We start from the raw sequence: 22,803 nt of genomic DNA, 5'->3' as shown, positions 1-22,803 counted from the left end.
TGCCAGAGGCTGTTGGGGAACCCAGGCCTGCCCACTACTCCGGGTCCCAACCCAGAGACATTACTAATAACTGCCACATGCTGCTTCCTTTACTAGCTGCTGGGACTGCATTCCCGGGGCTGTCCCATCATCTTCACCTGCTATCTTAGGGCAGTGGTCCCAAACTGTGGGATGCACCCCCTAAGGGGGCACAGAGGAACGTTTGTGGGTGTGTGATGGGGCCCAGACCAGCCCCCACGGGAGCAGAGATGGAGCACCACCCAGTCCCGCTCAGGCCCCAGCTCCGCTGGCTCTAGCTCTGGCTCCGGCCCCAGCCCAACCCCCAACAAGGCCCCGCCTTCGGCTCCTGGCTCCCGACCTTGACTGCAGCCCAACCATGGCCCGGCCCCAACCCTATTCCCGCCACAGCTTCTATTCCTGGCTTCTGGCCATGGCTCCTGGCCCCGGCCACAGCTCCACTCCTGGCTGCGGACCCAGCTACAGCTCCGGCCCTGGCCTTGGCCCCTGAGTCTTTGCCCCAGCTCCTGCGGTGATGCAGGTGATTACATTACAGGTAAGGGGGGAAGCAACATAAAAAGTTTGGGAGCCACTGCCTTTGGGTTATGGTCCTTGGGTTCTCTGTTCCCTGTTTGTGCATGGTTTCTCCCATGCCTTCTTGCCTGTGGAACGCACACAACGCACTGTGGAACTCCTTGCCAGAGGATGTTGTGAAGGACAAGACTATAACAGGGTTCAAAAGGGAACTAGATAAATTAATGGAGGATAGGTCCATCAATGGCTATTAGCCAGGATGGGCAGGGATGGTGTCCCTAGTTTCTGTTTGCCAGAAGCTGGGAATGAGCAACAGGGGATGGATCACTTGATGATTCCTTGTTCTGCTCATTCCCTCTGGGGCACCTGGCACTGTCTACTGTCAGCAGACAGGACACTGGGCTAGATGGACCTTTGGTCTGACCCAGTCTGGCTGTTCTTATGTTGAGACTCCCTCTGTCTTATCCTTTCTGGTCCCAGCCAGGAACTGACCTGTTCAGGCCCAGCTGCTCCTTTTAACTGAGCCTGCTGGGCTCTGATAGGCTGCAGGAAAGTAGCCTTTCTAGGCAGGCCAGGAGGACCCATCTTCACTGCTCCTTTCCTGGGACAGGGTGTGGTAGGACCATGAGGCCACCAGCAGGGGGCCTCAAAGGGCCTGGTACACCCATCACAGATGGTCTAGGCTTGATCCTGCTGCAGTGTGGGGGTATAGACATGATAACCTCTTACAGTTGCCTTGCCACCCGTTTGGTTTCCACCCAGACAGTCCGGGTTTGGCTTGTGTGTCCAGATGCCTTTGACAAGCGCAGATGTCTGGTATTTTTTAATGTTGGGGGGAAGAGGCAGAGGAGGGGCTGGGCCTTGGGGGGAAGAGGTGGAGAAGGAGGTTGGGCCTCGAGGAAGAGGTGGAGAGGGGCAGAGCCTACCGGGTCTGCTCACCAGCTATTAGAAAGGTGGCAAACCTATGACCTCTCGAGATTCCTTCCAGCCCCACATTTCTATTATTCTATGGCCATGTTCAAGACAGGGCGTATCAATGATAACACAGTGAGCATAAATAAGATTCTGCCACTCACCCCCCATCCACCCAACCTGCACAAGGGACTATGTTTGCTGGCTGCCTCCACCCTCTGCTGGCTCTCTTGTTTTCCGTCGCGCCCAGTATTCCCCTCAGCTCACTTTTCTCCTCTTTGTGCCTCTGCTCAGGGGTTTATGCTCCAGGGTCACCTGTGGGCAGATTTACAGGGTGTTTTGGCATTGCACCACTCAGCATTGTGAGGCCTGCGTGACTTAGATGGCTAAGTGCCATTACAATAAAATGACTTAGGCATTTGTGGCCAGACTTTTGAAGGTATGTAGGTGACTAAAGATGCAGACAGGCACCTAGAGGGATTTTCAAAGTGTCTAGGCACCGGCTTCTTACCACTCCCAGAGTATTCTAACGAAGCTACAGGGAAGCAGTGGGACACTATGGTAGCCATAGGCGTCGACTTCCTCTCTGGCCGGTGAGTGCTCGACCGCCTCTTCCACCCCAGGCCCTGCCCCTGCCCAGTCTCTTCCCACCCCTGCTCTGCTTCCACCCACCCTCATTCCACCCCTTTCCCAAGTCCCTGCCCCACCTCTTCCCTGCCTCCTACCCCAAGCGCACCACGTCCCCACTCATCCCCATCCCTCCCAGAGCATCTGGAGCACCGTGAAACAGTGGAGGGGAAGTGCTGGGAGGGAGGGGGACGAGTTGGTCAGCGGGGCCGCTGGCAGGTGAGACACACTGGGGGGAGGGGAGCTTGGCTGCTGGTGGGTGCTAAGCACCCGCTAATTTTTCCTCACAGGTGCTCCAGGTGTATGCGCAACCCCAATGGACAGGGCTAGTCTAAAGATTCTGGGCTTGTGCACAGGAGGTGGACATACTATAGTGGGGTCTGTGTGGACAAATACTCAAAGAAGAATTCTCCTTGAGCCACCCAAAGAGGACTTTATGAACTCCCCCAGAAGTGTCCAGGGATTGTAAGAGAAGGGAGAATCCCTTCACGCATTTACAAAGGAAAGCAAATATTAATTATAACTATAAGGGGGCAATCACTGCTCTATAATAAATGATATCCTATAATTTGTGTGTCCTAAAATTCAGCATTAAGCTAAGATTGTGTCTACACTGGCAAGTTGCAGCGCAGTAAATCAGCTCCCAGCTCTGTAACTCCTGCCCTGTCCACACTGGCAAGGCAGTTAGTGAGCACTAACTCCACAGTTGCTGCGCTCTAGGTAATCCGCCTCAACGAGGGGCGTAGAGCTTTCTGCACCGTGGCTACAGCACTGGGGCATCAGTGTGGACTACGTGTTACATTACTGCGCTGTGACTGGCCTCCAGAAACGTCCCAGAATCCCTTGAAGTCAAGTGGCCTCTCTGGTCATTGTTTTGAACTCCGCTGCAGGCGTGTGGATATCCCCTTTCAAAACTCTGTTTCTGACATCCAGCATGCTTACCTGCTCCAGGACACAAAGCAAACCATTCCTGGGGAATGCTCCTGCTGCAGAGGCAGGTGTGTGTGTGTGTGTGAAGGGGGGCTGATGTCGGAGTTCCCCCTTCCCCCCGCTGCTGTCTGAATTTACAAGACAGCGTGCTGACACACTCTCTGCCCCCCAAAACACACTATCTGTTCCCCACATGCACACAGCACACTCTCTGTCACACTCCCCGCCTCCCCGCTTCATTTGAAAAGCAGCTGGCAGTCTAGTAGGGGGCCCTGGAGCAATGGGATTGGGAAACCTGCGTCATGGGACGCTGTGCCTGCCCTATGAGGCATTGCAAACTCTTCCCAAAGCACCCTGCCGCCACTTGCACGCTGGGATAGCTACCCACAATGCCCTGCTCTCTGTGGCGTTGCAAGAGCTGCTCATGTGGCCGTGCTCCACAGTTACAAGGAGCACAGTGTGAACACACAACAGCGCTTTCCCTGCAGCGCTCTGTGAGCAGCGCAGTAACCGCAGCACTGCACACCTGCCAGTGTAGACGTCGCCGCAGTAGAGTCCTCACGAATTTATTTTCATAGCATCATTCATAATTCATGGAAATCACCACATTTCACAGCAAATCAAAAGCTAAACAGGAAAATGTAGGAGAACTAATTACATGATTACAGGCAGGCTATATCCATGGGTAAATGTGGGAGCACTGTGGGAGTTACACGGCAGTTAGAACTGGTTGAATATTTTTAAAACATTTAGTTACAAAGAGTTTAGCGAATAGACGTACTGAATTGAATGTGAAAAAATATTTGCAGATCTTGAAGGTTTCATGAATTTCCAGATTATTGGTCTGAAAAGCAACATTATGGATTGTTTGTTATTTTCTTGTTTACAAAATTTCCCCCCAGAAGCAGAAACAATACCATGTGACTTGGGTGGTCAGTCACAACTTACAAATACTGAATACTGACTAGTCTGAATGAACTGCTTGCGAACAACCAATGAGCTGAGAACTGTTCATCCAAACTGATCAGTGAATACTTATGAATAGTTATTTTAATGAACAGATTCTGATGTCTGTAAATGATTCCTGAACAGAAATACGGTTCACATTTACCACCATATTGACAACAATATTAGTCACAATTAATATAATACATCAACCCCAGCTTATTCCAACTCTTAGTCCAGAAGAGATCTAAGAGCTGTAGCCAGAGTCTTTAATGGAAGCAACACACGTTGTTAATAAAGAGCAAATGCTCAGAGCTTCAGTTACTCATAGTTTGTATGCATTAGCTGTAGGGTATGACAGTACAAAGCTGACTAAGAAGCTGATACAACTGTAAACTTCTGTGAAGAAAAAAAGAGGAGGTGAAAGTGTTCCAAAGCACAAACTCCATTCATCACTATTGAAAAACTGGCAAAGTGGCAAGAGAAGGAGAAATTATAGTAAGCCAATCATTGTTGAGGCTAGCCTTTGATTTTTGAAAATACTTTAGAGAATTTTTTTAAAATAGCTTTTATTATATTAACATCCTCGTCAGCTTTTCTCCTGAGTTCATGTAGCTGTGTCTGGTAGTGGGTATTTATTTCCTCTAAATCTTTTTCCAGTTTTTGTCTCAGAGCCTCTTTCTGTTGTTCCGAAGTGATTTCGTCATCTGAGCCTTCCTTCTTTTGCTCCTGATCTATATTTTTACATTTCTCCTCATACTCAGATTCCACTTTTCTTTTCTTTTTTTCTCTCTCTTCCTCATAGAGTTCTCTGAGCGTCTCGATTTTATCTTGAAGTTTCTTCTGAGCATATTCATACATCGTATTAGTATAATGTGAGCCTCCATTCTGGTGCACCATCTTATCAGTCATTGCAATCAGCTCTGAAATCTGGTCTTCCTTCTCCTTTCCTTCTGCTTTGTTGTTGAAAGCGCAGCATCGATTCCTGCACTTTTCCATCAATATCTGAAGATCTTTGTCGTTTAAACTTTTAAGATAATCATTTAATGGCTGACCATCTAAGTCATCTTTTCTGGTGAACAAGAAGATCATGTACTGCATAGCTTTTTCCCCAAAAATGTCTTGTATTCTTTTAATTGTATTTTTCTCTTCTTCAGTGAAACGACCCAGCTGCATCACCAGAACTATAGCATGGGGTCCTGGGGCGGAGACTACCACACAACGCCCAATTTCTACCATAGTTTCTATTAAAGGATTTTGTGTGTCAAAAAGACCAGGAGTATCAATGACTGCAATGTCCCTGCCGTTCCAAGCCCTGCTCTCCTTCTTACATGTCACTGTTACTGATTGTGCTGCGATTTTAGACACAAACAGATTCTCCCGGAGGATGGAGTTTCCTGTTGCACTTTTCCCACATCCAGTTTTACCAACAAGAACAATCCGTAGTTCGGATGTCTCAGTGCACGGGCTGGCAGTTCTTGGGCCTGGAAGAAGTAAGTTTGACAATATTGTAAAGATAATAAAGTAACAATGGGTGTGTTTGGGGATTTCCCTTTCTGTAATTATACCTATTGTAAGGCCTTAGCTAATCGGTGTGGAAACATTTTGCATGTTGGAGCGGAGCAGCAAAGTGGGTGGTTAGCACTGACAGCCTGTCACCTTTGGAGGCCTCAGTTCAGATTTGAGTGAGTTCTAAGCACCCAGCAGGCTTTGGGCTGAAGGGGGCCAGCGCAGGGATCAGGTGTTGTTTCTGGGAGGGATGCTGATCTGGATCCTTATTGTTCTGTTTTGGAATCACTGCTCATGGTGCGGTGTTGCCACCAGGTCTCATTAGCTCCCCGTCAAGCTTCTACTACACAGAGAGGAGCCGCAGTCACCAGGAGCCAGTCCAGCAATGTGGGAGCAGCAGAAAGAGCCAGGGGCAGCCTAGAGAATAGGCTCCCTAGTTGGCAGAAGATGCCCAAGGAGTTTAACTTGGACCTGACTTCCAGAGAAGTGGACACGCCCAGCTCCCCCTGACTTCAGCTGGGGTTTTGGGTGCTCAGCAGCTCTGCAAATCAGCCCCTGTGTTTTTTTTGGGGGGGGGAGGGCGGGTTGGATGATGAAGTAAAAAGAGAAAGGAAAGAGACAAGGGAGAGAAAGAATGGAATACAAAAAAGAGGAAAAGGGGAATGGGACAAATAATTGGGAGAGATGGATGAAAGGGAAAAGAGTGGAGCCTGGGGAGCAGGAGAAGGAAAACAGGAGTGAGGAGGGAAAACAGTGAAGGAAAAGAGGGGAGGAGAGGAATAAAACACTGTAGGAGAGGTACAGACAGTAGAAGTAGATGGAGAGCATGCACCATGCCCACGATAGCAGCTCTTGTCACTCTCAGTTAGGGGAGCTGATGAACACATCCAGGGGAATAAATGCAATAGAGCTGCATTGCCCAGCTTTAGAGCCAAATCCCACCTTCTCCGTGACATGGAGCCCTTAGGACCTCCCTGGGTAGCCGGTCTGCACAGCAGCAGAGGAGCAATGGGATCCCAGAGAGGAGCCCTCTCTCAGCAATGGCCACAGTATCCCCCGGGTTCTTCCCCAGGCATGGAGTCTGCAGGGCACTCAGCTAGGGGGGAGTTACACCAGGGGCAATGGCGCTTTCCCAGCTGTTTCAGCCAGTGAGGCCGTTCATCAGCTGGGTAATGGCCCGGGACACCGAATGGACGAGCAGCCCAGGGAAAGCCGCTCTGGCTGACAGGTGGTAAGTGGAGCTGCCAGCTGGGGAGGATGGGCCTAGTAGGGTGAAGAAAGGCCACCAAGGGCAACTGGCCTGGGCAGAGGAGAAAATGGCCCTTTGTGATTTCATTAAAACTCACTTTCCGCGCCCTCTCTCCCTGTGGTGTTGGGCTGCACCGAGTCATCAGTAACTGCCCTGGCCCCTGCATGGGGGAGAAATGGGGGTAGGATCCGTGGAAGGCTCATTGGAGGAAGGGAGCTAAGTTGCATGAGAGCAGCTGGCCTGCCCACAAGTGACCCCCTCACTCTTGATCAGGGAGGAGCTGCAGAGTCCCACCGAACCTGTGTCCACATCGGCCTGACTGTCCTCAGACCAGTTAGGCGGGGGCAGGGATGGGGTATGCCACAGACACAGACCATCCTTCCAACCCCACCCAGGAAGCCGAGATTGTCTGTGGAGCTGGTGTAACCCACACACCTCCTGGGGGTGGGGTTCTGTCCCATCTAGTGGCCCTGAGACCACTTGGAGAGAGAGAAAATGAGTCTGCTCTCCAGCCTTAGCTAAGAGCCAGGTGGCTTTTAGCTCTTGCGGTAGAGGCTCATACACTAAACTTCAGAGGTCCCCAATTCGATCCTGCCTATTGCGACTGGGGTCTGTCAGCGTTACACCGGCAGTGCAGCCTGGGAAAAGTTCCCTGTTTGCAAATCTGGAGAAATTCAGGGAGAGGGTGGGAGGAATTAGGAAAACATTGGAAAAAAAATGGAAAGGAATTTGAGTTTTTTTTCAAGGCAGTTGTGCAACTGACTGCAGCCCCCAAAGGGGTGGGATTGGGAGAGAAAACCTTTAGTCCGGTACAGCTCTGTTGGGTGGGAGTGTGAACTGTCAGTTCCAGTGTAAGGACTGCTCTTCAGTGAACCACTTTTGGTGTTGTCCTGGACCATAGAAAACAATTTCCCACGTCACAAAACCACTGCAAGATTTGCCTTGATTGCTAGACCATGTCTACACGACAGTTTATGTTGACATAACTTTTGTCACTCAGAGGTGTGAATAAGTCAGCCCCCCGAGCAATGTAAGTTACACTGACCTACGCACTGGTGTAGACGGCGAGATATTGGTGGGAGAAGCACAGCTACTGCAAGGCTGGAATAAGTAAGTCGAGAGGAGAGCTCTCTCCCATTGGTTTAGACCAGGGGTGGGCAAACTATGGCCCGCGGGCCGGATCCGGCCCGTCAGGGCTTTGGATCCAGCCCACGGGACTGCCCCCCGTGATGCCACGGGCACTGTGCCTCTCTCAGAAGCGGCTGGCACCACGTCCCTGCGGCCCCTGGTGTGTGTGGGGGGGGCAGAGGGCTCCGTGTGCTGCCCTCACCTCCAGGCACTGCCCCCTGCAGCTCCCATTGGCTGGGAACGGGGAACCATGGCCAATGGGAGCTTTGGGGGAGGTACCTGGAGGCGTGGCAAGGGCAGCACGCGGAGCCCTGTGCTCCCCCTCCCCCAGGGGCCACGCAGGGACGTGGTTCCGGCCGGTTCCTGGAGCAGCGCGGCATGGGGCCAGGGCAGGCATGCAGGGACCCTGTCCTGGCCCCAGTGCGCGCCGCTGCCACCCTGGAGCCGCTTGAGGTAAGCGGCGCCAGCCTGGAGCCCGAACCCCTCCTGCATCCCGCACCCCAACTCCCTGCCCTAAGCCCCCTGCCTGCACCTTGCACCCCTCCTGCACCCCAACCCCCTGCCCTGAGCCCCCTCATACACCCCACACACCTTCTCTGCCCCAATCCCTTGCCCTGAGCCCGTTCCTGCACACCACACCCCAACCCCTGCCCCGGCCCTGCATACAATTTCCCCATCCAGATGTGGCCCTCGGCCCGAAAAGTTTGCCCACCCCTGGTTTAGACCATCTGCACTAGCAGCGCCATGGAGGCGCAGCTGCACCAATGCAGCTGGGCCGCCGTGAGCTCCGTAGTGGACCCATAGCCTGGGTCTTTGCTCAGGAGAGAACCGGGACTGACATACCAGGGTCTATCACAGGTCAGGACTGAGGTGCATTGGCAGAGATAGGAGGAGGCAGCTTAACACACACCAGCAGTCTCAAACCTTTATCTGCAGGAGCACAGAAATTTCAAACATTATCGTATCTAAAATGTAAGTATGTTCCTTTAACCCAAACAACAGAACCCCACCTGTACTGTCAGAGTAGAGCTGGGTGGAATTTACTGTTATTGAAAAATTTCAAATGTTCATAAAAACAAAACACATAAAAAGTTTTCAGTCTAAATCCAGTCACCAAAAGACAACAAGTTTTTGGTTTTCTGATGGAAAGTCAATACTACCCCTGGAACACACCCACTTCTTAGGAAAAGTTTTGTTTAGTAGAAAACCCAATTTTCCAACAAAAAAAACAGCTTTTATGGAAACTTTTTGACCAGTGCTAGTGAGAATTCCAATAGCACCCAAACATGTGACCTAGCAACTCCTTCTCTTGTTTTTAAAGCAATTGCATCTGGCCTTGCAGGTGCGCAAAGAGGCCAAACCGGGGAGAGGGAACTACTGAGCCCCATGCACAACTGTTGAGTGAGAAGAGATATTTCTGGAGACTAGATCAAACCCCCGTGCTAGCTCAATTTCTCATTTTCATTACAGAAAAATCACGAGCTGACAATTCATGCAGAAATAAGGACAGCACAGGGGAATTGTCATTTTCTTACCCGTTTCGTCTTCAGTTTGCCTTCCTGGATGAAACTCTGGCTGAAATATTTGATTTTAAAAATGTGAATATTGCAAAATGATTAGAACATAGACATAAAGAACGCATGAAATAGCAACGCATCGACCTGAGCTCCCTTAGGCCACTTTGGGCATCGTTTGATTACATTTGGGAAAGTCACGTTGCAGAGGCAGCAGATCTGCAGACACGGAAGTGGCAGAGGAGTCACATTCAGGGTTAAGGATACCAAGGCCAGGGACACAGTAGGGAAATGGACCAAATATCTGGGTCGAGAAGCAGGCTGTAAGAGGGGTGCGGTTGTGGCAGAGGAGGCTTCTCTTGCCTAAGAGAAGCTGCTCTGCCTTTAGATACGTGTTGTTGGCTTCATCTCCTCTCTGCTCAGCTTAGTTTCCTAATCTCCCTGCGAATTATATATATGTAACCCAGAGGTACTGAGACCACTGTGAGAGAGATTAGCAAGTCTGGTCTACAGCCTTAGTTAAATGCCCGCTGGCTTTTGGTTCTTGCAGTAGAGGTTCATGCCTTTAGCGCCAAAGGTCCCAGGTTCAATCCCCCCTGCTGACGACCCAGGTCTCTCAGTGCTATATATACTTTGCACCAGAACATTTCATTTAGCTGGACTCTGAAACGATCCGTTTCTCATGATACTCACTGAACTTTGTTTTCCTCCCATAATGGATTCAGCCGTCTGCTAAAAAACAAAACAAAGCACGAATGAGACTCTCCTGCAGCTATTTACACAAGATACAGCAAGATTCTCCCCTGGCACACGCTGGTGTAAATCAGGAATAACTTCACTGAAGTCAATAGAGTTACACTGAGTAAAGCAACAACGACAGGCTGCCAGAACACAACAGTCAAGGAAATGCGATTTTCCCCTCACCAGAGAGGTTTGACAATGCGGAATGAGGAAGTAATAGTATTTCTAGGAAGTAAACACTAGTTTATTCAATCAATTATTTTGTTTTTATTTAAAAACAGTTACTGAGAATTTTTCATTCGTAATTTATTTTTGCATTCTTTATATATTCTTGAACACCTAATTCAGTAAAAGTCAAGAAAACCAGTTAATAACCATGAGACAGAGACCAAATTTAACACCATTTGTCTCATTGTTTTTGCCTGACCCTGAAACTAGGGATCACCTAATGAAATGAATAGGCAGCAGGTTTCAAACAAACAAAAGGAAGTTCTTCTTCACACAGCACAGAGTCAACCTATGGAACTCCTTGACAGGGGATGTTGTGAAGGCCAAGGCTATAACTAAAAGAGAGCTAGATAAGTTCCTGGAGGATAGGTCCATCAATGGCTATTAGCCAGGATGGGCAGGGATGGTGTCCCTAGCCTCTGTTTGCCAGAAATTGGGAATGAGCGACAAGGGATGGATCACTTGATGATTCCCTGTTCTGTTCATTCCCTCTGGGGCCCCTGGCATTGGCCACTCTCGGAAAACTACTTCCTAATAAAACCGGTCTCTGTGGAACTCCCATTTAACCATTGCACATTAGCCTCATGTAAGCAGGACATAAGGCTATCTGCACATGCTTCCTAGTGCCTCTGCCCCTGTTTTCCAGACCCAGCGAGAAGTAGGGCTTTCTGAGCTGGGCTGTATGAGGCAGGTGGGGGCAGGGGTGAGGTAGGAGGGTGTCATGGGCACACAGGCTCGGTGCCCTGGAACCACTTATGAATGAAGTTCACACAGGACCCTCTGGCAGGTTGACATCCCTCAGGGCACACACTCACTAGGGCAAGCCTCCTTGGCTTCAGCGCCTCTTGGGTCTGATAATGGAGCATTCAGAACCCCTGTTCCCACCATGAGCTCCCTGGATAGGACAGCTGGAGAAGACCTATACATCCCACCCCCTAAGGGGACATGCACCCAAATTCGCAGTCATCAGTGACTCTCAGCAGCGAGGTAAAACAGAAGATTTATTGGTTGACTGGGACACAGAGTAGAACAGATCTTGTTAGCTCATCAACTCAGCAAATTCCATGTTGGGGAATCCAGAGCCCAGAGCCCTAGATCTCCTTCCTGAGATTTAGTCCAGGAGACCGCCTCGCTTCCAGCAGCCCACGCTCAGTCACGCCCAGTTGCCCCTCCTCCATCCTTTGTCTCTTTCCCAGACAAACAGGTCACCTGGCCTCCACTTCTTGTTTTGTTTTCCAACACATCCAGCTGGCTCTTGCAGCGGATGGGCCCTGGTCATCAGTTGCCAGGATACAGAGTGTTAGCCATTGTCCGTGCCCAGGCAACTGGTGGCCTGGGCCCCTCCCTGCAAGGTGCCTACTGAAGGTGTTGGAGAACAAAGAGATCAGGTGGCCTCCTGGCCGGGGAAAGAGACAAAGGCCAGAGGAGGGGCTGGAGAGTTTCAGTTTGGAGCTGGCTGGGGAAAGAGAGGAAGGCCCAGACCTGGGGTCTGGCCTCCCTGGCCCCAAGATGGACCTGACTTAGGGGTCCGGTTTCCTGTATCTACAAGCAGTGGTGAGCTGGAGCCGGTTCGCGTGAACCGGTTGTTAAATTTTTAAGCAGTTTTAGAACTGGTTAACTCACTTCCCTGCAGGGGGCGCTGAGGCTTTGCTGGGCTCCGGCCGGGAAGTGATGTAATTCCTTCTCCGGCCGCCAGGGGCGCTGCACTGCGGGAGCCACGTGGGCTGCCCCCCGGCCCTGGGCACGAGCCCTGGTGCTGCTGCTGCTCCCCCGGCCCTGGGGCTCCCGCTGCTGCCTGGGGGGTCCCCGGCTGCTCTGCTGGGCCGGGGCTGCGTCCTGCTGCTCGGGCTGCTCCGAGCTGCTCTGCCCGTGAGCACCCACCCCCCTGCCTGCAGCCAGCCCATCTCCAGCCACCCCCGCACCCCCTGCCTGCAGCCACCTCCGCACCCCCTGCCTCCAGCCAGCCCCTGCCGCACCCCCTCCCCTGCCTTGCCCGCAGCCAGCCCCTGCCTCCAGCCACCCCCGCACCCCCTGCCTGCAGCCAGCCCCTGCCGCACCCCCTCCCCTGCCCGCACCAGCCCTGCACCCCCTGCCCTGTCCACAGCCAGCCCCTGTCTCCAGCCACCCCCTGCCCTGCCCGCACCAGCCCCTGTCTCCAGCCACCCCCGGACCCCCTGCCCTGCTCGTAGCCAGCCCATCTCCAGCCACCCCCTGCCCTGCCCGCACCAGCCCCTGTCTCCAGCCACCCCTGGACCCCCTGCCCTGCTCGTAGCCAGCCCATCTCCAGCCACCCCCTGCCCTGTCTGCACCAGCCCCACACCCCCTGCCCTGCCTGCAGCAAGCCCCTGCCGCACCCCCTGCCCTCTCTCCCGCCAGCCCCGCACCCCCTGCCCACAGCCAGCCCCTGCCGCACATACCCCCTGCCTTGCCTGCAGCGAGCCCCGCACCCCCTGCCCTGTCCACACCATCCCCGCACCCACCATCCTGCCCACAGCCAGCCCCTTCCGCACCCCCTGCCCTGTCTCCAGCCAGCCCCGCACCCCCGTGCCCTGCCTCCAGCCAGCCCTGCACCCCCTTGCCTCCAGCCAACCCCGCACCCTCCTGTCTCCAGCCAACCCCGCACCCCCTGCCTCCAGCAAGCCCTGCCCCACACCCCGGTCTGCAGCTGGCCCCATGTCCACTGGTGCCCTGCAGTTCCCAGGGCAGTAACCCTGCACACCTACTTCAATGAGGGGGGCAGGTAGCAGCTGGGACCCACACATGTGCACACCCTAGGGTGACCAGACAGCAAGTGTGAAAAATCAGGATGGGGGTGGGGGGTAATAGGAGCCTACATAAGAAAAAGACCCAAAATTGAGACTGTCCCTATAAAATCGGGACATCTGGTCACCCTAGCACAGCCCCAGGGCGTGGCAGGGACCCACACATGAAACGGAGCTCACTTCTAGCTCAGGCCCATCTTTTTAAAAAAGAACTTTCGGCAGGGTTAACATACATCCGTATTTTCCCGGACAGGTCAGGCTTTTTGGTTCTTAAATCGCCGTCCGGGAGGAATTTTTAAATTTAAAAAATTCCTCCTGGGAAAATATGGACGTATGGTAACCCTCTTGGTACAAAAAATACATACTGGGGCACATCCCTTAAATCAGAACTTTTTATCGGGAACCGATTGTTAAGATTTTGGCAGCTCATCACTGCCTACAAGCTCTGTTTTGGACTGTGTTCCTGTCATCTAATAAACCTTCTGTTTTACTGGCTGGCTGAGAATCACGTCTGACTGCGGAGTTGGGGGCAGGACCCTCTGGCTTCCCCAGGACCCCGCATGAGCGGACTCGCTGTGGGAAGCACACAGAGGGGCAGAGGATGCTGAATGCTCCGAGGTCAGACCCAGGAAGGTGGAAGCTGGGTGAGCTGTGTGTCCTGCAGACAGACTGCTCACAGAGAGGAGACTTCCCCAGAGTCCTGACTGGCTTCGTAGGGAGCAGTTCCAGAGCATCGCACAGGGACTCCATGACTTGGTAAGTCTCAGCCTGAGTTGACTCTCCACTGTAGTTAAGCCAGGGTTCATACGTCATTGAGAATCTACACAAGGTGAAGACAGGAACCAGATCTCTGATGTGGCAGACCCAAATCCCATCCACTTAACCATGCTGCTCCCCAGAGAGATCCTGCGATATTTGTCCCTACCTATAATATAGTGTTAAGCATCATCCTCTAGTGGCTGGTTCACACAAGATAACAGTCTTCTGCTGTCAGCTAATGTAGTTAGCCCTATAGCTCAAATGCTAGAACTCACTACTGAAGTCCAAGGTTCAGACTCTGATGAAGATGGGGGGTGGAAGGTGGAACTAGTCTATCCCCCCACCCCTCAGTAGCAGGTGCAAGGGGGTTGAGAAAGCCAGGGGCAGCTCAAGGGAGCCACAGTTATGGGAGGGGTTCAGGGAGCCAGGGGGGGCAGGTATCTGAGGGGCAGGGGTTGCTGCTGAAGGAGAAGGAGGGGAGTGAATCTGAGCGAGCTGTTTGAAGAAGGGCAGCAGAAGGTCCTGGAACAGTCTGGAGGGGTGGTGGTGTTTTGTTTGGATCAGCTTAATCCATGCTGCCCCTGTCCTGTTTCAGCCACTGCCCCTTATTCTGCTCCCATGTTCCCCTCTATGCAACTGCCCCTGCTGCTCATCCTGTTCCCCATTCTCTGTCACTCCCCCACCGGCCCCCATGCTCACCCCCTCCTCCTGACCCCAGTGCCTGCCCCTTCCTTCTGCCCTGCTCTCCTTCCTATCGTCCCCCTTGCCAGCAGGGCCCTGGGACAGCTGGGCACGGTCACTCCCCAGCTGCTCTGGGCCAGCTCGGCCCAGCAGGGGAGCAGCGAGAGCAGAGGAAGAGGCAGCTGGCCGGGAATCCGTCCATCACAGCGGACCTGTTAGCAAGGAGACGACCCTGTGCAGTCCCTGCAGCCTGTCGAATGGGAGAGATGCCTGCAGGCGTGGGGGCAGCAGCTGGGAAGGAGTTGTTAGATGTGGGAGGTTAAGCCAAGATGGCTGACACGGCAGTCCTGCCCTCCCACCCCCCATGACTGTACACCAGTGTGTCACACACACACCCCCCTCTGCTACTTCGGCATCAGACTGGGTTGCCCCCATAGCAAGATCTTTGCTCCCCCTGGGTTCCCGACACCCAGGCTGCAGCTCAGGAAAGTGCCAGGGTCGTCTCCTCCCAGCCTGTATGTCCAGACCCTGGCAGGGTGCCCCAGGGATGTGGGCACCCCAGCCTGTCACCCCCTGTCACTCACCTCGACCACACCAGCCTCACCGTCCTCCCACCATCCCCATGCGACCGTGTGCCACTTGTGTGGTTCTGGGCATTAGTCCTCCAAATATGTGCCCAGGCCAACCAAGCATCCTCTGCTGCACTTTGAGAGTCACTGATCAACTTTTAACGTCTCTATTATAAAATTATCAGTGAGTATGAAAAAAATGATACTAGAGATGAAAGCCTTTGTTACTTCTTCACATTAGATTTTTCAGCTTGAAAACCACCAGGCTTTACAGTCAGACCTGGTCATTCACATTTCATTTAGATAAATTAGCTTCAGTTAAACGATGAAACACTAAAAGTGTAATTCTTTTCAAGACTATTTTATTTTCCCCTGGTTTCAGTAAATTCCACAGACTGCAAGGAAGTATATTTGGAGGAAATTTACAAATCTAAATATTAGGCAATGCTAGCTTAAAACAGGACATTAAAACTCATCACTCTCTCTCTCTCTCTCACACACACACACACACACACACACACTACCTCCTCTATGCTGTTGGTTTGTTTCGGCACTCTCCTCCCAGGCTGCTGGTGTCAGATGAGAACAGACACAATCCCCTGGGGTTGTCTCTTTGTCAATAGACTGGACACACTGAGGGCAGAGGTAAAGTTCGGAGGTGCAGATAGGAAGGCAGAGGGTGAGCGCAGTGCAGTTAAGTGCCTGCAGGCCGAGCACACTGAGCAGCAAATTGTGCCAAACAAGCAACCCTGGGAAACTTTTTTACAGAAACTGCCTGTAGCTTGATTGGCTGCTTGCAAAGAGGAGAAACACCTCAGACAAATGCACCCTGCAGCCAAAGCCCCAAACGCTCATGTGAGGAATAACACAGGCCAGGAGCAGCAGCACCAATAAGAGTTACCAGAGGTGCAACTCCAGGGGCAGGGGGAGGGGGTTAGACAAGAGGGACATTCCCCCACTTTCACTCCCCCCACCCAGTGAAGAGTCTGTTAAGAAGATAGCTGCCTCTTGCTCTATTACATGCAGCTAGTGATGGCCCCTGCAGGGATTAGCTGAGGCTGAGAGAAGGAGAGTGGCCAGGGCAGTAGGGTGCAGAGGGAGATTCTTCTCCCTCCTGCTAGCAGCAGCCCCCTCACTATCTCTCCACTTGCTGGCAGCCTCCTCCCCAGCTCCCAGTATCTGCTGCCAAGCTGGGCAAGGAGAGGAGGGATAAGGGAGTGAAGAGAGAGTGATGAGGCTGAATTATGCTGGTGGGGGGAGAGAGCCTGAGGGGATGAAAGAGCAGAGAATGGGGATGGTGAAGGATGCAGATGATACCACTTGCAAAGCAGTGGATTAAGGGGGAGAGAAGTAAAAAGACAATTATTAAACATTACAGGTGAAGTGAATTTAGGCTTTGTGTACACTGGAGTGATCAATCAACTCTTACGTCCCTCAATTGGCTGAAATGAATCTTGCATCTGTAACTCTGCTATTCACTGCAACAGACTTCATTAAAGCAGAGTTCAGGTTCCCCAGCCCTTTCCCAGCATGCCCTTCTAGAAAGTGAACGGTGAAGAAAAGTCAACCTTGAAAATCAGGAAATACTAGTGTCACCCATGGGTGGTGGGTGAACAAACTGTTGGGGGAGGCTAGTCCCTGGTTCCTTCCCCTCTGCCTGAGGCCCTGCCCCTCCCGATCCCTTTCCACCCCCCCCATCTCCCCGAGCCCAGAGCACCCCCCCCACGGCCTCCAGCCTCGGAGCACTGGGCGAGCAGCTTGGCCCCGGTGCTCCCAACCCCAGAGCGTTGGGCAGGTGAGACGTTATGGCCCCAGCATCCCCAGCCACAGGCCTTACAAGCACTGGCCCCAGCCTGCCCACCCAGCCTCTGGGCCACGGAAGAATGGGAAGGAAACTAGAAGCAGGCAGGAGGGAGCCTGGGGGCAGAGCATGGGCAGGACCATGCCAGGCTCTTCGGAGAGGCACAGCCTCCCCACGCCTATGATACCCACCACCCATGATGTCACCTACATCCTACCATCTCCACATACTCTTAACTCTGTCCCCCTGGAGTTGGCAATAGCCAGTGGGACCATACTGAACCTGTCCTGTCTCATCCCTAATAAAATGTGCCATTGTTTCTTCTGTTGTATCCATCTAGTGTTGGTCAAAAAATGTTTTCCTAACATGGAAAATGTTGATTTTTTTTATTTAAAAAAAATGACCAAAACCCAGAATAGTTCAGTTTGGCCATGCAGCTGTGGTGCCTCATGGGAGTTGTAGTTTGGATGACTTATGCTCACATTCTCCTCAACCGTCTGGGCTCCTTGGTTGGACTGCATCTCCTATGATGCATTGTGGCTTCCCTTTTTGGTAGAATCCTTGGCCATAGTGTATCCTGGATGATGTAGTCCAGCTGGGGAGCATGGCCTGGGGAGGAGAATGGGGACATGAGGAAACTGAACTACAACTCCCATGAGACCACAGCACCATTTCTGAACTGAAATATTTCAGTTTTCAAAATTTTCAATTTTGAGGTGTTCAGTTTTTTGATGAAAAACCAAAACTTTTAGAGGAAATAAGACAGTTTTCCTGACAATTTTGTTTAGTTGAAAACCAAATAGCAGCTGAATAACAGTTGTGACAGGGCATTTTTGACCAGTCCTATACCCATCACAATCTATTCTGTCACTCCTTCTCCTGCACTCTCACTGCCCCTCCTAGGTGGAGCTGTGTTAACTAAGGAATTAGTGGCAGCAAGTTGCCAGAGCTCACACCATCATCTGCAGAGAGGTGCAGATGCAGCTAGAAGAAGCAGGGATCCCTTTTCTCCTGAGCTGTGATAAGCAGGAGGTGAGACAGATGATCACACTAGTGCCTCCAAGCTCTAAAATCAGAGAATGCATGAGAGCTTTAAAAGTGTATGCACAATTTCAGGGATGCCAGAAAAGCTAATGCTGTCACCCCTAGAGGCTGATATTCCACAAGGTATGTCAAGAAGATAGGGGGATTTTGACGGGTTGGATCACAGAAACCCCCTTGGGGTTGCCAACTGATGTGCCAAGACTCCTTCTGCCCTGCTTTCCTGCCCTAGCAGCTTGGGACTTCAGTGTCCTACCTGGTATGAGCCAGACCCACTAGCCTGCTGCAAACCCAGACCCAGATCTGAACCATGTCCCCTAACAGCTGTAGGTTTAACTGCTTCCAGTTAAAGTATTCCTGTCTTTAACACTCAAATGCCCAACTCCCAATGGCGTCCAAACCAAATAAATCTGTTTTACCTTGTATAGAGCTTATACAGGGTAAACTCATAAACTGTTCACCCTCTATAACACTGATAGAGAGATATGTGCAGCTGTTCCTCCCCCACCCCCCGGTATTAATACATACTCTGGGTTAATTAATAAGAAAAAAGTGATTTTATTAAATACAGAAAGTAGGATTTAAGTGGTTCCAAGTAATAGCAGACAGAACAAAGTGAATTACCAAGCAAAATAAAATAGAACACACAAGTCTATGTCCAATACAGTAAGAAAACTGAATACAGATAAAACCTCACCCTCAGAGGTGTTCCAGTAGGCTTCCTTTTACAGACTAGTCTCCTTCTAGTCTGGGTCCAGCAATCACTCACACCCCCTGTAGTTACTGTCCTTTGTTCAGTTTCTTTCAGGTATCCTTGGGGATGGAGAGGCTATCTCCTGAGCCAGCTGAAGACCAAATGGAGGGGTCTCCCAGGGGTTTAAATAGACTTTCTCTTGTGGGTGGACACCCCTCCCTCCCTCCCTCCCCCTGTGTAGAATCCAGCTACAAAATGGAGATCTGGAGTCACATGGGCAAGTCACATGTCCATGCATGACTTAGTTTTTATAGGCAGCAGCCGTTGCCCAGATGCTATCTTGAATGTCTCCAGGAAGGCTTCTTATGTGGATTGGAGTCTTCCGAGATCCATTGTTCATTAAGTGTTTCTTGATTGGGCACTTAATTTGCACATTCCTTTCTCAAGAAGCTGACCAAATGCTTCACTAAGGCTACTTAGAAATCAAGCAAGTACACAGCCAATATTCATAACTTTGGACACAAAAATTATACATGCATACAAATAGGAGGAATAGATTCAGTAGATCATAACCTTTACAGAGATATGTTATATGGCATATGTAGCATACAACATATTCCAGTTACGTCATATGTATACATTCATAAGCATATTTCCATAAAGCCTGATGGGGTGCACCGTCACCGGGATATCCAAGTGTTTCATCCCTAACACCCCTTCCCATAGTCTCAGTGCCCAGCAGAACTACACAGTCCTTTCATCTCTGACAGGCATCACTCAAAGCAGGGAGAACTAAGGTTATCTGCAGTGTGGTCTGGGGGACAATACTTTAACTCTGCATTTCCTGGTTTCCAGAGGTTCACCTTTGGACCACAGATCTTGTGCATCACATCTAGTGCTGCCCAGTAGGGGTCCAGCAACCCACACCTGGAACAGAACGTGCCCTGACCAGGACTCTTGAGCTCATTCTCCTGGAGTCATTTTCAGTCTGGCAACAAATTCTTCCTAATGCCCCTATGCTGGGCTTCATGCTGGACACAGAACTGCCCACTGAGTCATCTCAGGGTGGGATCCAAGCAGTTGGGTAGGTCTGATGGAGGTACAATTGTGGGGACTTGAACTCACAAGTCACTCACATTTCCAGAAGGTTCCCCATTGTAGCCCCAGACACTGAGTCAAAGATAGGCTGAGTGCTGTTGTGCGTTGCATGCTAATCGCATAACAAATCATTTTGAACGGATGGTCCTTGAACACAACTGGTAGGACCTTATCCTCTGAACCACCAAGTGAACACACTGGTCGATCTATTCCTAAGAAGGTAACTCACCCAGCAGTGTGTGTGCTCATGTTCTGTACACGAACTTTCAAAATATTTCTAAACTGCTTCTTGATGCTGTTGAGTAGCTGAGCTCAGTAGTGGGCCAGTGATATAAATGTTATGAAAGTCAGACTCACTATATTTCCCTAGCTCTGAAGAGAAAAAAACAATAACAAATCTGGAACCTTTAAAAGCAACTTACTAATTTATTATTATTATCATTATTTTGGAGGAGGGCATATCTTGGGAACAACTAACATTTCCACCACAAAGAATATCCCTGCCCCTTTTGTGGTATATCAGTGTTCAAAACAATCTCCCTATATATGGTATGTGCACTATGGAGGACTTTGACTAATGAAATGTTAAAAAAAAATCTTCTGCTCTGGAAAAAAGTTCCAAAGAAGCTGCAGCCAGAAGTACAATGGGAACTCCAGACATACCTGAAACCTACTGAGGCAGGATTTGAATTCATAGTCCATGGGTGGAGCTCACGTTCAAAGATGACACCTTGTTTCCCTGAGCCAACCAGTGAGGATGACAGGAATTGACCTGCCCTACCTAGTTGTTAGACACAGCACCTCAGGCTTGAGACGCAGCAGCCCAGCTGTGCATGGAGAAATCACTTTTTCTGGCACATGTCCCTGACACATGCTAATTTAGAAATCCAAAAAGAACGTCTAATACCTTTTAAGATATTACTTTCCTGCCATGGAACTGGTTGCCAGACACTAGCTGAGTCCAGCTCCAGTGGGTAATATCATTCTGGGGCAGACCAGTGCTAAAGCTAGCGCCACAGATATGCATTAAAAAAATTACAAGAATGGTAAAAATTGACCAGCATGGCTTTTATTCCAGGTACTGTATCTCAGGAACCTTTTGTCCAAATGACCCTAAATTAACACCACAAACCCTACCCTGGATGCTGAAGAGACACAGCAATTTTCAAAACAGTTGGAGTCCGAATGTGCATTGTACGAGTATGTCTACACTACGAAATTAGGTCGAATTTATAGAAGTCGGGTTTTTAGAAATTGTTTTTATATATTCGAGTGTGTGTGTCCCCACAGAAAATGCTCTAAGTGCATTAAGTGCATTAACTCGGTGGAGTGCTTCCACAGTACCGAGGCAAGCATTGACTTCCGGAGTGTTGCACTGTGGGTAGCTATCCCACAGTTCCTGCAGTCTCCGCCGCCCATTGGAATTCTGGGTTGAGATCCCAATGCCTGGTGGGGCTAAAACATTGTCGCAGGTGGTTCTGGGTACATATCGTCAGGCCCCCGTTCCCTCCCTCCCTCCGTGAAAGCAGCAGCAGACAATCGTTTCGCACCTTTTTTCCTGAGTTACCTGTGCAGACGCCATACCACGGCAAGCATGGAGCCCGCTCAGGTAACCGTCACCGTATGTCTCCTGTGTGCTGGCAGACCCTGTACTGCATTGCTACACAGCAGCAGCAACCCCTTGCCTTGTGGCAGCAGAGGGTACAATAGGACTGGTAGCCGTCATCGTCATGTCCGAGGTGCTCCTGGCCACGTCAGCCAGGAGCACCTGAGCAGACATGGGTGCAGGGACTACATTAGAAGTGACTTGACCAGGTCATTCTCTTTAGTCCTGCAGTCAGTCCCATTGAACCATCTTATGGTGAGCAGGCAGGTGATACGGATTGCTAGCAGTCCTATTGTACCATCTTCTGCCGAGCAGCCATGAGATGTGGATGGCTTGCAGTCCTTCTGCACCATCTGCTGCCAGCCAAAGATGTAAAAGATAGATGGAGTGGATCAAAACAAGAAATAGACCAGATTTGTTTTGTACTCATTTGCTTCCCCCCCCCCCCGTCTAGGGGACTCATTCCTCTAGGTCACACTGCAGTCACTCACAGAGAAGGTGCAGCGAGGTAAATCTAGCCATGTATCAATCAGAGGCCAGACCAACCTGCTTGTTCCAATAAGAACAATTACTTAGGTGCACCATTTCTTATTGGAACCCTCTATGAAGTCCTGCCTGAAATACTCATTGATGTAAAGCCACCCCCTTTGTTGATTTTAATTCCCTGTAAGCCAACCCTGTAAGCCATGTCGTCAGTCGCCCCTCCCTCCGTCAGAGCAATGGCAGACAATCGTTCCGCACCTTTTTTCTGTGCGGACGCCATACCAAGGCAAGCATGGAGGCCGCTCAGCTCACTTTGGCAATTAGGAGCACATTAAACACCACACGCATTATCCAGCGGTATATGCAGCACCAGAACCTGGCAAAGCGATACCGGGCGAGGAGGCGACGTCAGCGCGGTCACGTGAGTGATCAGGACATGGACACAGATTTCTCTGAAAGCATGGGCCCTGCCAATGCATGCATCATGGTGCTAATGGGGCAGGTTCATGCTGTGGAACGCCGATTCTGGGCTCGGGAAACAAGCACAGACTGGTGGGACCGCATAGTGTTGCGGGTCTGGGACGACTCCCAGTGGCTGCGAAACTTTCACATGCGTAAGGGCACTTTCATGGAACTTTGTGACTTGCTTTCCCCTGCCCTGAAGCGCATGAATACCAAGATGAGAGCAGCCCTCACAGTTGAGAAGCAAATGAGGATAGCCCTGTAGAAGCTTGCAATGCCAGCTACCGGTCAGTCGGGAATCAATTTGGAGTGGGCAAATCTACTGCGGGGGCTGCTGTGATCCAAGTAGCCAATGAAATCACTAAGCTGCTGCTAACAAGGATAGTGATTCTGGGAAATGTGCAGGTCATAGTGGATGGCTTTGCTGCAATGGGATTCCCTAACTGTGGTGAGGCCGTAGACGGAACCCATATCCCTATCTTGGCACCGGAGCATCAAGCCGCCGAGTACATAAACCGCAAGGGGTACTTTTC

The 22,803-nt window shown here is 51.0% G+C and overlaps 1 protein-coding gene across 1 annotated transcript; it reads right to left on the bottom strand.

Moving 5' to 3' along the window:
- Window positions 1–4,464: 4,464 nt before the first annotated feature.
- LOC141981955 (GTPase IMAP family member 7-like) lies at window positions 4,465–8,323 on the bottom strand. The gene is made up of 3 exons (XM_074943570.1): window positions 8,269–8,323; window positions 6,801–6,863; window positions 4,465–5,501 (listed from the first exon to the last, which is right to left on the bottom strand). The coding sequence occupies exons 1-3, from the start codon at window positions 8,321–8,323 to the stop codon at window positions 4,465–4,467; spliced, it is 1,155 nt and encodes a 384-aa protein (XP_074799671.1).
- Window positions 8,324–22,803: the final 14,480 nt, after the last annotated feature.

This window comes from Natator depressus, chromosome 2 (genome assembly GCF_965152275.1).
Source record: "Natator depressus isolate rNatDep1 chromosome 2, rNatDep2.hap1, whole genome shotgun sequence".
NCBI classification, from domain to species: Eukaryota; Metazoa; Chordata; order Testudines; family Cheloniidae; genus Natator; species Natator depressus.
The sequence above is the reverse complement of the archived record's forward strand: the minus strand, read 5'-3'. Positions and strand labels throughout refer to the sequence as shown.